Raw genomic sequence first — 17,033 nt, forward strand, 5'->3', positions numbered from 1 at the left:
AACCTCAGCATATGACTTTTAGGAATCAACCACTAACATTTTCTCAAAATAAAAATTTTTGTAAAAAATGGAAGATACATGAAAAGTTCTCAAATTTTGAGTCATTTCATGTATTAAAAAAAAAGAAAAACAGGAATAACTTCTAAGGAGGTTTTACTCTATATCTTACAGATGACAAGTCTCCTAGGCATAAAAAACAAACCATGTTTTCCAGGCTAGAAATTTCAACTATTTGACAAATGTGATAGATAATTACAAAAGTGACAGTTTGCTGTTTCATTGTTAATACCGTTAAAATGTTAATATTTTATATCCTATATCTATAAGAGAATAATGCCTCAGGCTAACCTTGATTTGATAAATATTTGATCATGATAGCCTGATACATTTTCATAATTATTTCCAGAGTTACCCACACTGTCTTTAGCCACACAGACACTAGGTTACATATTCCTGCCTCCATTTTTAATAATCTTTAAGAGGAAAGTCCATTTCACTGAAGTTAACATTTTCATTTTTCAAAATAATACAAAATTTTCTCTGACTTGATTGTCTAAAATCTAAGCCCAGAGTTCATTAAAAGAAATGTTTATAAAAGCAACCAGTATCTACACCTCAGCTTTATCTTGAAGAATTGATTCCAAAAAGGGAGAAGGGTGAAAAAACATGGAAGCATATTTCTTCTCTCTCATTAGGACCACATGGAACGGAAGTGCTAAGTGTAACCTGTAATCACTGAAGCTCCAGGGCTCAGTCAGCTTACCTCCTGCAACACAAATCTCTGTCAGGCATCCAAAGTCCTCGACAGCACAAAAATAGCAGAATGAGTATTACTCTTTACTTAATGGTGAAGCCGTTTCAAAAGAATTAAACCATCTTATAATAGACTACTATTCTGTCAAGGCAGTAAAAATTTCTACTTAAAAGTCAACACATAATCAAAAGATAAATCAAACTATCAAAAATTCCTCCTAGATACCACTAGATGGCTTTCTAGCATAGTTTAGTTTTGCTTTTCAATATCTGCCGAAGAACTGACGCTTTCGAACTCTGATGCTAAAGAAGACTTTTGAGAGTCCCTTGGACAGCAAGGAGATCAAACCAGTCAATCCTAAAGGAAATCAACCCTGAATATTCATTGGAAGGACTGATGCTGAAGCTGACGCTCCAACGCTTTGGCCACCTGATGCGAACAGCTGACTCACTGGAAAAGACCTTGATGCTGGGAAAGACTGAAGGCAGAAGGAGAAGAGGGCAACAGAGGATGAGATGGTTGGATGGCACCACTGATTCAATGAACATGAACTTGGGCAAATTCTGGGAGATGGTGAAGGATAGGGAAGCCTGGGGTGCTGCAAAGAGCCGGACATGACTTGGCAACTGAACTGCAACAATTTGTTTTATATTTCTCTAGGATTATCATAGAGAAAGCTAATAGTTAACATAATCCAACATATAACTTTACAAATTATATTTTTCATAATGGATGAACCATATTATTTCCTCAGATTTTTTTTGTCCAACCTTCTCTGGATCATTATTCACTTACAATAATACTAACCATCATCTACACCCTGAGGATAACGTGCTAAGTAAGAAAAGTTAATATCTGCCCTGGTTACCCAGGAAAGAACAGAGAACTATGAAAGAATGCTTATCCATTAGCTAACATTTGTAATGTGTTAAGCTATTTTTTTTTTGGTCTTTGTTCCTTAAGTACAGAAATAAAAACAGAACTGACAAAGGTTTCTGATCATATATTCTAAATGTCACCTCTTCTCTTTTTCTGTCAATTTATACAGCCATATATAACACACAGAATATGCAGTCATTTATAGTAAAACATTCCATTTCTTTATATTAACTATATATTTGAGAAATACAATATGGTGTACTGGGAAAAAGCCTAAAAACTGTGGTAAATAAACTGGAATTTTCATACTTGTTTGCCAATATAACACTGTTTGACCTCAGGTTAATTTTCTTAGCATCCCCAAGCCAGTCATTAAATCAGCTGCAGAATGAAAAATGGAGCTAAATAATCTCCAAGGTCATTTCCAGTTCAAACAGTCTATGATTCTAAAATTATCCATTAATATTTAATATAATACTCTACTGCACATACTCCTGTTAATGAAATACAATTTCATGGTTTAAATGTTTTAAGAAAATAATAACCATCTTTTTTCAACCTCTTCTTCTGTTTATGAGTTAGTTCAAGATATAATCAACTACAAAAAACATAAATTAAATTCCTTTCAAAATCTATGGAAGCTTGAATGGGCATACTATTTACCACATCAAACTTTCAAAAGCTATGTTAATAACAATTAATTGCTTTTTTAATTTGAAAGAAAAGATTTGTTTCCTAAAGATATATAAAAGTCTTATAAACTTTTCATTCTGCTAAGAATATAGTGTTAAGCAAAAATAAGTTGTGCCCTAGCAAACTAAAAAGCAAAAGATTTAGTGGAACAATAGATATAGTAAGAGGAATCTTTAGATGCTGAACACAGAATTGGGAATACCTGCCTATACTAAAAGAAGCTTCATTGAAAGACAACATAATAAAAGCAAGTCAGAGAAAAACCTAGATTATAATTTTCCATTAATCTTAAAAGTCAAAGGCCTACATAAGCTAAACCATTCATTTTATAAATGTGAAAAAAAGGCCCTTTAAATTAAGTGATTTGCCCAAGATAAGGGCTTTAAAACATTTTTCAGATTTTGGTACTGTCTATACATCTCCCTGTGTGTGATTCTATCAGCACTAGGGTAAATGTCATCATTATTTCAGAGTCTGGAAAACACATTCTAATGCATTTGGTATTCATAAACTTAATAGTCAAGCACTATGAATAGTTCAATAGCTGCTATAAACTGTCCAATTAAAATTTTAATGACTTCAATATGATTTTTAAATAGAAAATTCATAAAACAGTAACAAAACATAGCACTTTTGATTTGTCAAGAGATAATTAGTTGAATTGGATACAATATAACTTATTTGAAATAGGAATATTTCTTATATTATGAATACAGTTGACCTGAAGCTTGAAGAGAATTTACTTTTTCATGTTTAAGTCTTTTTTTAAATTATACACAAAGATGTTAAACTTTAGTCATATTAAAGCCACTGACTTCATATTATATACATTCTATTACCTTCTATTACTCTATCACCCAAATATACTCAAAAGGCATCTGATGTTTTAAATCTATCAAACAGAAATACAGATTTCTTAGGCTAACCTTTCCCCTGTCATGACCACCTCACGAACTAGAAAGAAACAATCTTCATCAGTAGCTATTCTAGTAAAAGTGTGTATACAGATTGAGAATGAGTGTGGGGGAGAGTATTAACAAACTACACCTTTAAATTACAGTATCATATCATGCCCTTTGGCCCCGTTTGAATAGCTAACCTTCAAGTTTCTGGTTTTCTTTTTCCATTCGAAGCAACAGGATCTGCTGGTGTATAGCTTTTCTCCACAAACACCTCAGTTCCTCCGACTTATTTCTCTCTTCACCCTTTTCTGGGTCATCTTCATCAGACATGAATATCATCAGTGGTTCCTCCTCCATGGTTGGAGCAAGAGGGGACAGTGGCAGCAGCTCACTCCGGTCCAGGCCATCTGCAGAGAAGAAAACAGTGAGAGGCATTCCAAAGTCGTAACCCAGACCACACAAGTCCTCTCTGGACTCGACACTCTCTCCTGTGTTCCACCTTTAAAGCCATACACAAAGCTGCGCCCCCCCCCCCCACCGCACCCCACCCCCCCCTCCCCAGTAAACTCTCCGTTTCTGGAACTAATGATTTGAGTCAATTCACTAGACTGAATTCCCCTTTCAGATTTCCCTCTGCTGAAATGAAAGCATGCATGATGTCACTACTTCTTCTTTCCGCACAAAATGACCTATAAGATAGGTGCTCCAAAATGACCTGGCCTTTCCCAGGGTTCAACACTTCCGCAACTGACAACATCTATGTATATTCTCTGAGTGTGCAAAACAAAACAAAACAAAAAACAACTGAGTGACTCTGGGCACAGCCTGGCTCAGAACTCTCTGCTCACTCCTGAAACGAGGGACTCAGTCGTGTCCAACTCTTTGCAACCTCAGGGACTAGAGCCCTCCAGGCTCCTCTATCCATGAGATTTCCCAGGTAAGAATACCAGAATTGGTTGCTGTTCCCTTCTCCAGGGGATCTTCCTGACCCAAGGACTGAATCCATGTCTCCTGAGTTGGCAGGTGGATTCTCTATCACTGAGCCACCCAGGAAGCCCCTGCAACACTATTACCCAATTTCCAGAGTTCATTCTCACCCTCCATTCCAGGCCATCTTTTGCATGGTTGCCAATTTATTTTCCTATTAACAAACATGATTCTGTGTCTTAAAACATTTCAGTGGTTGCATATATGCTAAAGTCCAAACTCCTGGGAATAGCACATTGATTGCTTTAGAGTTTGGCCTCAATCTTTCCAACCTCGTCTCCATCCTCCATTCTCTGCTTTCACGATGCTGATTTTCTCATGACTCCCTGACCCACAAAGTCCTCTGCAATGACTCTAGCGCTTTTCTGGTCCCTCTTTTCAAAAGTTGTTTCTTCCAGCAATGAGTTTAAATAAAATACTTTACTTTTTTTGAAAAACATTCTCTGACCACCCCAGCAGAGTTAATTTTGCCTCTAGAAACGTCGTTTTCTTGGGTTGTTTTCTCTATTAATTGACCTCTTCCCTAAATGGCAGCCCACTCCAGTACTCTTGCCTGGAAAATCCCATGGACAGAGGAGCCCGGTAGGCTATAGCCCATGGGGTCGCAAAGAGTTGTATACGACTGAGCAACTTCAAACACTACTCTTATTATTTACTTCCTTAATAATTTTTTTAAAAAAATCTTACTGTATGAAATTAAAACTTAGTACATTTGAATTTTGCTTTCTTGGTTTTAGAACTGCCCTCTAAATACCACTCAATTTTGACACATAGGGATCTAATCATATTTTCTAGTTTCTAGGAAAACAGTTTTCAGTTTCTAAACACATGAAATTTTTTAGTTATCCTCTAATTCTTCCTCTTCCTTTCCTCCTTTCCTTCCTTTTTTCCTTCTGCAGTGTGATCAGAGAATAAAGTATGAATAATCAAGGTTATCTGGAATTCATTTAAAAATCTTTACAGCCAAGTATATAAATAATTTTTACAACTATTCCATGTGTGCTGAAAATAAATAAATGTTCAATTGTGTTTCTCAAATATTATCTATGTTTAATTTCTCTACACTTAATTTTCAGAGAGAAGTATGTTAAAATCTCCCATGAAAGTTATTTATTCATTTCTCTCTCAAATTCTCTTTAGTATTATTTTAGTGTTCTCATCATCCTTAAATCTTTCTGTTCTTTGTTACACTTACTTTGCCCCCTTGTATATTTTGCTTTCATTTCTTATAGGTCTCATATGGAAAGAGAGCTGCTGGGTGACGTCTACAGAGCGTACCTACATACACTTCTATATCGTTCAGTGTTTCTATATGACTTTGTTTTGTGTGACTCGTAAAAAATGCTGCTTTTCCAAAAATAAAAAGATCTCTGACTTCTTTTCTATCGCTACTCTTAGTTCCCTCTGCATGATGAAGTAGGCCCCCAAACAGGTTTTGGAAATTCCTTCCTTCCTTCCTTCATTCAACAACATTCACTGTATGTCTAACAGGTTCTAATGATACATGACTATCTCGATATCCACTAGCTTGGAGGTAACAAAGAGACGTTACTTCTCTACTGTAATCATTTAATTCTCTTTGTACAAAAAGCATCGCCTTCCATTGCCGAGTCTACCACAGTAGTGAGAGGTAAGTGACTGGCGAACGAACCCTGCTGCATCGCGGAGGGAGATTTGCTCATGGGCGAGGCAACCCTGAGGAAGATGCGCTGCCGCCAGGAAACTCGGCGAGGAGTGACAGGGGTTCCTCCAGCGTTTAGGGACTCATTGCTGCAGGTGGACGAGGTCCTTTTTCTCCCCTCTCCATCACTGTGGAAAACACAGAAATAGATAACTTGTAAAGGAAACTGCGTAACGTGATCTTTCATAACAAAACGGTAGCACAAGGCATTCACAAGTTCTACCAGGGGCAAGCACAAGCCACAGGCAACATGGAGCGATGCATCGCGAGGCACAAGGATCACCCAGGCCACGACATCCCGGGACAGGTGCAGTCCAGGCACAGCCCACCTATCAGAAGCTCACCTGTTTCTACTCTTTCCATAGGAGCCAACCACTCCAAGTTCTATCCTGAGCAATAGAAGCGCTTATACAGAGGAGCAAAGGCTGCTTAACTAATGACCTCATCATTTGCTGAAAGAATTTTAATTAGTAGTATATTCTAAACATTGTAAATACTTTGTTAAAAGATCATAAAGAGCTTTTCTTATAGCTATTATAGAACGGACTGATAAGATAGCTTCTAGTTGCCTCTAACTGTTACAATCCATCTCGAAAGTGTTAACGACCAATAGTTGGATCATGATAGAAAATAACCTGAACAGACAGGACAGTCAACCTTGGGATTACTGTTAAGTGATATATTAAAGAAAAAACTGTGGCCAAATCAACTGGATAGGTTGCTTTTTAAAATACTAAACAGATTTCTTTAGAGCAGGACTTCTTAGAGACCACAGTATGCAGGCATGCACTGGACTCACCAAAGGCAAATAGTATACAGAAATTCCCTAACTTGCTTAAATTATTTGACCCCAGAATCACTTTCTGTAACTTTCTTAGTGGGGCAGGGGTGAGGTAGGCAGTTGGGGGATGTCACATCTTTCTACCTTAATGGTTTGTAACATGAACATACAGTAATGCTGGTCTGCTCTAAGAATTTTATTTTCTGGAAAAGAGTACTCTAAATTCTGCTGGGGCTATCTGCAGGAAAAGGTCATTTTTTTTTAGAAGGTCATTATGACTCAAACTTAACTTTTGAGACCAATTATGTTAGCAGCTGAAACACCATGCAATAACTGTTGCCACTCATGGTGGTGGGAATATTTTGCTTTTTTACATTTTAAAGTCTCTGAGCTTCCTGAGAGAATGATGAACAATATTTGCATGTGGTGATTCCAACAAGTGAAGGTGTGAAATTTCTGATGGAACCAAGCAGTGTTAGTAGTTAGTGCAGAAATGAAACTCAGCTAGAAAAGCCACCACCTCAGTCACATACTCAGAGGAACTCCCTAAGGCTGAGACAATCAGAATTCAGAAGAGCCAGTCAGCCCTTGTCTGTCGTATTTGTATTTACTTTGCATATCCATACTAACAGTTATCAGGTCATTCAGTTGTTTCTAATCTTGATCTGTCTTTCTAGATTAGGTAAATTAAGGTTAGGAAAAAGACATACTTTTGAGCTACTTCACAGACAACAAGTGACATGCTGAACCATGATACTTCAGGAAGTAGCTGATGCCCATCCCAGTAAAGTCAAGCCCATTTTGTTATGTATCCTGGATAATGTTATAACTTTAATATGAGTCCACAGTTCACCACTCTGTAATACTGACTGAATATGCCCACCTTTACTTCCCCTTTGGAAAGCCTTAATTCAATATTTTCCTTTTGAGAACTATAATTAATTCTATATATAATAGCTATATCCTAAGAAGCATTCTTAACTGTACCCTGTATCTTCATTTGTATAACACTATTTGTATAACTGTTTGGCAGTTATGTGTTACATGCCCGACTCAAGGATGTATTTCTAGCTCCTAGTATAGCAACTGGTAATTAATGGTAAGCCCTCAACAAAAGGGGTTTCCCTGGTGGCTCATTGGTAAAGAACGAGCCTGCCAATGCAAGAGATGTGGGTTTGATCTCTGGGGCAGGAAGAAACCCTGGAGAAGGAAATGGCAAACCACTCCTGTATTCTTGCCTGGTAAATTTCATGGACAGAGGAGCCTGGAGTGCTATGGTCCACAAGGTCACAAAGAATTGGACTGCTACTGCTAAGTTGCATCAGTCGTGTCCGACTCTGTGCGACCCCATAGACGGAAGCCCACCAGATTCCCCCATCCCTGGGATTCTCCAGGCAAGAACACTGGAGTGGGTTGCCATTTCCTTCTCCAATGCATGAAAGTGAAAAGTGAAAGGGAAGTCGCTCAGTTGTGTCCGACTCTTCACGACCCCATGGACTGCAGCCTACCAGGCTGTCCATGGAATTTTCCGGGCAAGAGTACTGGAGTGGGGTGCCATTGTCTTCTCCGAAAGAATTGGACACGACTTAGCAACTGAACAACAAACTCAACAAATATCTGTGGAATACATTGATATTGCTGCTGTTGTTCAGTTACTCGGTGGTCTCCAGCTCTTCGTGACCCCAGGGACTGGTCTTCACTATCTCCCGGAGTTTAATCAAACTCATGTTGACTTGGCTTGTCAGGAATAAATTCCTTGACAGGTCAGGAATAAATAAGAGACCTACGTTCTTAAAATCTTTTGTTGATAGTCATGATTTTCAAGTTTTTCTGGCAAAAAGTTCTAATAGCTTCATTCCCCAAAAGCACAGACTAAGGTATCAATGGTAAGTACTAACAATGACAATACATAATAAACAACATAAGGCACCTTTTTTTCCAGATAGTAACACACTGACATAAGAGTATCCAATTTATAAGTTAATCCTAAGATGCTAAGTGACTTATGTAAAAGCAACAATTTCAATGCCTCACAGGATAAATGTTCAATAAATAGTAGTTTCTTTTAATGCTTAGTATATCTAACAGCAAAATTAGAATAAACCAAAGCAAAGGGATTCTGAAACTTTTGTATTTTAATGCTGGAATTAAAAAGATCTTTTCAAATTCAGTGTTAATAACAAAGCAAGTGTCTGGGTAGTACTAAAAGTACAATTGAGAAGAACCCATGTCATTTTCATTATTGTCTGTAAAATATACAAATTTGGGGGAATAGGTTATAAAACTGGTGCATAATGCACCCTAATATCAGCTTGCTGTTACAAATTTGAAAATTTCATAATATCTAAAACTTAAAATTCCGTAATCAAAACAAACTGCCAAAAAGACACATTTTCCTCATTTGTCTGGAATTTAATGGCCAGTAATAAGCCAAAAATTAACCGTCAAAATATAAGATAATGTTATATGAAAAGGAAGAATTTATATAACAGACCATTGACCCTTTATCATGTACTAGAAAATGACATCCTGAAAAAGCAGTTTGGTGGCCAAGATAAGGCAAAAATTTCCGTGCTTCATCTACTAAGAAAAACGTGTATCCAGAAGTCCGGGTCCAGAAAAGGGTTTCAACAGGCAGTGTGTACGTGCAGCTTATGGCACTTTACTTTTTGATTCAGATTTAATCATCAACCTAACATTCCTAAGGCAGTAATTTTAAGAATCAAAACTGTGTACATCAAAATTCTTATTTTCCCTATGGTTGATTCTTATTGATGTATGACAGAAAACCACAAAATTCTGTAAAGCAATTATCCTTCAATTAAAAAATGTAAAACAATTATGAAACTCATAGAAGAAAATATATGAGTAAATGTTCAAGATTTTGAGTTAGATTAAGGCTCCTTAAATATGTCACCAAAACCACAAGTAAAAAGAAAATATTTTTTAAAAAATTCTTTCTCTCACTTTGGAAACTTCACCGGGCTGAGGGGGTAAGTTTTTGTTTGAAATTTTTAATTTGTGTTTGTTTTTTGCCTTTTTTTTTTTTTTACTACAATATTAGTTTTCACTTCAGTTTCTCCTTTAAGTAATCCTAGGTAATGTCCACCTTTGGAGTAAAATTAAGAACAAAATAACATGTGTTTTTTTATAGTAATAATAAAGCTAAAACAAACAGACATACCATGTGCCAGGCACTGTTCTAGGCATTTCATAAGTATGAACTCATTTCAACCTCACAGCAACTTTATGGGGTAGATGGTATTACAGTTCCTATTTTTAGTGAGAAAACTGAGGCAGAAAGAAGCTAAGTCATTTGCCAACAGTCTCAGGGATATAGTGAGGGAGTCAGGATTCAAACCCAGGCAATCCAGAATCCAGACACTTAAGCTCTATAGTTTACTATGTCAAGGTAAATACCCTTTGCATTAGTTCAGACAAAGCCCTATTGGTTCATAAAAATAAAGCTGTTAGAACTCCCAGGTTCCCCTGTACTTCTAAGGTAAAAAAAATCAGTCTGTAATTAGCATTAAGTCTTTAGGTCAGCACTTCTCTTTCCTTTTTTTTTTAATGGAATAATGTCATTTTACATTATTATAGAGTATTACTATATTATGTGCTCATTTATGTAAATGTCTCACTTCGTTTTCTTTTGAAACAACTGGATTTCAAAATGTAAACACTTTTTTATTTTTAAATAGGAGGATCAAATAGAAAACACATTAATATATATACCAACATATATTGGAGAAGGAAATGACAACCTACTCCAGTATTCTTGCCTGAGAAATCCCATAGACAGAGGATCCTGCTAGGTCCATGGGGTTGCAAAAGAGTCAGACACAACTAATCCACTAAACAATAACAACAAAAAGAAAACCATTTAACAGAAATCTGAAAAGCCTTTCTCTTTGTAAATGCCTCAAGAAAGGCAGTGGAATAACACGGTATTGCAATTTGAGAGTTTTTCCCACAAGGCCCATAGTACAATTTAATTCATAATTACTTTAGGTGGACTAATAGCTTATGTAAGCCCTGGTTTCAACTGGGTACCCATCTATCATCCTATGGAATATCTTTACTAATTAAATAAAACTGAGAATGAGCTAATCGAGTGGAAATCAATTAAGCTGAATCAAATCAGATAGATTCATCAATGTGTAAAACAAAAAAGAACACGAACAAAGAATTTTATTTCCTAAACTCTAGACTGAATGAAAAAAAATTTTTTAATTAAGTTCTTTGCATTGGAATTTTAAATATCTCTAGGGAGCTCATTTGCTTACTCACATTCTTATAACTCAATGTTATATAAACTATATCAAGCAAGATATTAAACATTTCTGGGGTTCAGTCTAACCATATATAAAATAATAGGCCAGATGACCCCTAAGGTAAAACACAGACCTACTTCCATGCCTATAGTAGAACCTTCTAGAAGGACACAGAAAATCTTAACATTTCCGTCAGGCTTTTGGAAGTAGATAAGAAATATTACTGAAATGGTCTTACATGCAACCATTAAAAAATGTAGGTCAATTACAAGTCTCAGTCACTTTTTATCTTATCAATGTGGCCCCAAATAATTTTTTTCTTTGAACATCTCATGCTAGCCCAATCTTTTATACTGGATTTTAACTCCCATTAGAAAGAAATCTAAATGTCAGTGACCCCAACAGGAAGATAGGAATGTCTGTTTTCCACTGGGCTTGTGATATGAGCAAAGCATGGAAACTAGGAAAGAATAATCATTTTCAGTTAAGCTATTCAGCAGTGATTCTGGACATTTACCACAAAAAGCATGTGTGTCAGGAGGAAGAAATGTCATCACAGATGTGGTCAGACTTCCATAAAAAGGAAGTAGGTGTTTTCCTGTGTCCAACCCAGTGGGAGGTCTGGAAGGCCACAGCAGTGTCTCAAAGTAACCCATGTGTCAGCAATTAAGATGAACAGAAATAGACTAAGAATATTTTTCGGTGAAAACCAGATTTGATTTCTTTTAGGATTCTTATTTCTGCATCTACTTGGGATTTGAAATAAACTCCTTAAATGTACATATTTACCTCCAAACTAGCAAATTCACTTACTCCCATTAGTTTCAAATTTGAATTAATCTCTACTGAGGGCCACAGCAGAGTCCTAAGGAAATGTCAACGTGGAATAGAGTAGAAACAGGATTTGTTTACAATCAATCTTTTATATGATCATTCATAATCTTCGATTACACCAGGAGTCATTTTCCCCCTACTATATTACCCCTCACATCACCCGAAAGATGGCATGCATGGAGAAGACAGCCAAAACTGATTTTTTAAGTGAATGGTAATAATCAGTTAGAAGAATTAATAAACTTGTAAATGAAAATATTTAGACCTCTAATCACCTTGATTCTGAAGCAGTGTCTTGTCTAGTACCACAGGAAGACAAGGAACGGCATTAGCACAGAAAGAGAGTGATGTCCAAAACCAGGATTTAGGATAAAAAGGCATTCCCATAAGACATCAATAAAGTACAAATAATTTCAATATTGTACCATGAGTAATTACACTATTTTTATCAGATAATATGAGAAAACTATAGAACCAAACTACACCACAAAGTACTTGTCAGCAAAAACCTATTTTGTCACTGAAAAGTTTTAGAAGTAGATGAAATGACTATCATTTGACCAGTGAATTTCAATATAAATTTTTCAAATATAGGCTCAAAAGCTGAGAAGCAACAATAAGGAGGAAACAGATGCTTGTTTATAAAGGATATATTATATTTGCTAAATGGACGTTATGTAAATATACCATCAGATTATGCATAATTATATTTCAGCTACTACACAATGAAATAATATTAAATTTTTAAGAATTAACTTGAAGTAAGGTAAAACAAAATATATATGTACTCCCTTTCCTTTAGCATTTCACTGTTGTACAAATGAACCTACTTCTAAGTAAACCATGATATTAAAAGTATCTTGGCTTCTTTTTCTCAGCCTGCTTAACAACAATAATCTACATGTTTTTAATAATTAAAAATAGTGGTCCTGGAGAAGGATGCCTAATCTGAATTTCCAATTTCAAATGATCATGCTCTTTAAATAGTATTTGTTAACCTATGTGTTAACCTACTCTATACTTTGAAGTGAAGTCGCTCAGTTGTGTCCCACTCTTTGCGACCCCATGGGCTGTAGCCTACCAGGCTCCTCTGTCCATGGGATTTTCCAGGCAATAGTCCTGGAGTGGATTGCCATTTCCTTCTCCAGGGGATCTTCCCAACCTGGGGATCGAACCCGGCTTTCTGGCACTGTAGACAGACGCTTTACCGTCTGAGCCACCAAGGAAGTCTGTAAATATTTACAGATCCACACTATGCCTCTAATAAGATATGAGCTACTCAAAGGAAAAGTATATTCCATAGTTTTATGGACCTCTCCCTTTCTATTTTGAATAGTTGCAGATATCATGGTAATTGTGTGCATATGATGTTTTCTCTGAAACCAGTGATAATGAGACATGTAGAGTTCAGAAATTCCTGGCTTAAAGCCACACTCTTGAATATCTTCATTCTTAGCAAACACACACTGAAGGATTCAGAGTAAAGGGACATGTTATCTGCAATCTACTCACAAATGGCTTAGAATAACAAAATATATATGCATATACATATGCATGTACACATGGAAACAAACAGAATGATAAAGCAAATGTGGCAAATGTTAAAAATGGATGAATATGGATAAAGGTTTAGCAGTTCTCCATAATACTTTTGCAATTTTCCTATAAATCTGAAGCTATTTTATAATACTAATTAAAAAAAAAACTCTCTCCAAGGCTGTAGTAAATTTATGTCAAAGTGACTGACTAATTGAAATAAACCTCTTAAGAGTGAATTCTGTCCAACTATTTTGCTACTGTGTAGATAGTTACTAACAATGCACAAGTATGTACCAATGTGGACATGGATAATATCCAGGGAGCGTGCATGCATGCTCAGCCACTCAGTGGTGTCCAACACTCTGTGATCCCATGGATGGTAGCCCACTGGGATCCCGTGCCCATGAAATTCTCCAGGCACAAATACTGGAGTGGGTTGTCGTTTCCTCCTGAGGATATCTTTCCGACCCAGGGATTGAGCCTGTGTCTCCTGCATCTCCTGCATTTGCAGGTGGATTCTTTACCACTGAATCACCTGGGAAACCCCTATCCAGGGAGAGTACCCTATAAAAAGCAAAAAGCTAGAAATAACCTACCTGTCCACTGGAAAAGGAATGAATTGTGATGTAGTAAATGAAATACTATTCAGCAATATAAATGAATAAAGTGAAGTACACATAAAAGAATACATCTCATAAACCATTACTCAGTGAAAAAAGCCAGATATAAAAGAATTTATGCTGTATCATTCCATTTATAGAAAGTCCAAAACCAGGCAAAACTAAACTATGGTACCTGAGGTCAGGATGAGGAGTAAAGATTGGGTGGGGAAATGGGAGGAGCTGCCAGGGTGCTGGCAGCATTCCATGTGTTGACTGAGTAGGGGTGATGTGGGATGTTCACTGTGATAATCCATGGAGCCAGATGCTTACACCTGGCATAATCTTTAATGAAATTTTAAGCGTCTTTTTGGCCTATTGATTCTAAGCTGTCAAATTACAAAACACTGTACAAAAAGGAAACAAAAACATACCAGAAAGTGCAACTCTGATTTTTTTAGAATTCCTCAGAACCAAGAAAACACTACAAATTTCAGAAGATAGGATGTTTTTAATGATCCTATAAACTTAAAAGTTTTCCATATGTCTAAATATAGCATTTAAAATAAGATCACCACAAAGAGGTACATTTTTTTCAATGCAAAATTAAATATTTGCCCTCTGACTTCAATACTCTCCTATGAGAATGAGGTGTAGTGGGCTAAGGTAAGCTCGGCACAAGAATAATACATACACCTCAGCAGAAATTAACAACTATAATAATCTTTTATAGTCACTGCTTTTTTACTCTAAAACCTATTCACAGCTAATCCTTGACCTTCTTGGTGGCTGTCCCTAATTGTCACCTTCAGACATGGTTCTGTTTCTGGAAGAAAACAGGAATTCTCTAGATGTTCTCCTTAACATAACAGCAGGAACCTGAAAATGGGTGTCACTGAAAGTGCTATATAGATAGAACTATAGAGCTGAGGTAGACTGAAATTTTTAATGTTAACATGTAAAATGTTTTATCGGTTCTCAATTATCGAAACTATCAGTTCTCTAAATTCATTGCATATTCCATATACATAATGCAATTGTTATGGTTTTCTTCTTCTCACATAAGGTTGAGCCTGTAAAAACCTTTTAAAATCAACTCTGTCAACTTTCTTCAATAGAAATTCAATATTTCAGCATAATTTTGTACTAACTCAAAGGACAGTTCAGATTCAAAATTTTATTAATCCAATATTAGTTGCCTGCCTTGGGATGAAAAGAGCTTGACATACATGGACAAAAGACATTCAGAGATAATTCAAGGGTTATTATAATTTAACAAGTTAATGCACATTGCCTAATTATACTAACTTTTTAAATTCCCTATGTCTGAAAGAAAGGAGGCCAAAAGAACACCCAAGAAAATTTTAGTGGCACGCAGGCTGGTTGACAGCATGTATCCCTCTCCTTGACTGCAAGAATTATCAATTATCAAAAAATAGAAACAACCCAAATATCCACTAGCAAGAGAATGGATAAATTGTGATGTATTAAATGGAATGCTATACAGCAAGAAAAAAGAATGGCTCAAGCTACACGTAAAAATAAAAATGAATCTCAGAAAATTCTAAGCCAACAACAACCCCTTGAGAATTTCTAGCTTAATCCACTGCCTTCCAAAGGCTAGAATATCCCACTGAGAATGTGCAAGATCAGTAAGAATTCAGAATTTCAAAAATTATCTAATGGTAATTCTCAAAAAAAAATCACCACACTTAATTTTGTGTAGTTATAACAGCAAGGAACAAGATTTAATAGGTTATACATTTTCAATACTGGGGGACAAAAACAAAATAAAACTGAATGTCTACAGAATTCAAGAGATCCCTCATTCTGCCAGAAAGAGCTGTTATCAATATGATCCTGTAGCCATTATGTGACTAACACTGAGATTCAGAAAAGTAAGTCTATGTCATTGAAAAACCAGTGAAACACCTAGGAAATATTCTATATACTTAATAATAAAAATATATAATATCCATTACGTTAGTACAGCTGTTTAAATAAGTGACTTTATATTTCCAGAGAAGCTAAAAATAAAAAAAGAGAGAGACATGACTGGGGAGGTTTGCTTAGTATGTATTTGCATAGGTCTTGCCCCAAACAAAATAAAGGTCAGACTCTGGAGCCCAAGGCAAAGAAACACACAAAGAGTACAAAAATATAGTCCCCAAAGTAAGATAATCATGTCATCTAAAAGCTTTGAAACACTTGTTTGTAACGGTTTTCTTCAAATTAATTAGAACTGGAACCAATATATTAGAAACTGATTAGAACAGGCACAACACACAGATGCATTCATGTCACTCAAATCAATTCGCCACTTTTTAGTAACATATCAGTATATCACTGCAGAAAGGTTGCTTTGCAAACAGAGGACACTGATCTCACCTGATTTCATTCTCATACTGTGGGGATAGTCTACCTGAATTCTGGTAAAAGCTTTTCAGGAAAGAGGGGGCAGTGAAGGAAGGGGCAGAGAAGGAAGTGTGAAGACTTGGAAGACTGGAGGAAGAATTACAGTCCTTGTGCATGCGCCGAGCTGGTGGAAGGATGCTGAGTACAGAAAATACAGCAAATTCGTCTTAAGTTATATTCTGGAACAATCTTCATTCACTATGAAATAGCATATACACAGGTTCTTGCTATCACTGTAATCAAGGCTGAATTTATATGGAAAAAATTTATATGCATGCAGTTCTCTATTAGATGATGATGACCTGGTTCATTGTTTCACAAACTGAATTCCTCATCTATGCAGCGTTTCTCAGCATATGTGTTTGTCTCTAAAATGCTCTTAACAATTTTAGGACAAAAAGTGTTTATTTTGACTTGCAAAATATCCTTCAAGGGGAAAAAGTAGGAAAGCACAAATAATTACAGGAAACAAGCTCCAGAAGGAAAAACTGATCATCAGTAGTTCAAAGACTTAATTATTTTAAAGATATAAACGCTTCTAAAAATTTAAGAACAACATGTTTGGTTGTTGGGAGTCATCATAATATCATTGGCTTAATGAATGTTAATGACCATGTTCTTTCTTGCAGCCTGTAGAATTGTGCAGCCATGGTTTTATCTGAATCCTTAAGTCACCTACAAAGATTTTTTTCCAG

The 17,033-nt window shown here is 36.1% G+C and overlaps 1 protein-coding gene across 3 annotated transcripts in view; it reads right to left on the reverse strand.

The window, feature by feature from the left end:
- Nucleotides 1-17,033, reverse strand: part of TBC1D4 (TBC1 domain family member 4) — a 216,650-nt gene that overhangs the window by 26,238 nt on the left and 173,379 nt on the right. Inside the window, exons 11-14 of one of the 3 annotated variants that reach the window (XM_068984277.1) lie at nt 16,312-16,476; nt 12,061-12,084; nt 5,867-6,024; nt 3,426-3,635 (exon numbers count right to left, since the gene is read on the reverse strand). In XM_068984277.1, the coding sequence (XP_068840378.1) occupies nt 3,426-3,635; nt 5,867-6,024; nt 12,061-12,084; nt 16,312-16,476 (557 nt within the window). The remainder of the gene's footprint in view (nt 1-3,425; nt 3,636-5,866; nt 6,025-12,060; nt 12,085-16,311; nt 16,477-17,033) is intronic. The other 2 variants (XM_068984278.1, XM_068984279.1) reach the window with 2 other exon arrangements.

Source organism: Capricornis sumatraensis, chromosome 12 (assembly GCF_032405125.1).
Source record: "Capricornis sumatraensis isolate serow.1 chromosome 12, serow.2, whole genome shotgun sequence".
Taxonomy (NCBI): Eukaryota; Metazoa; Chordata; class Mammalia; order Artiodactyla; family Bovidae; genus Capricornis; species Capricornis sumatraensis.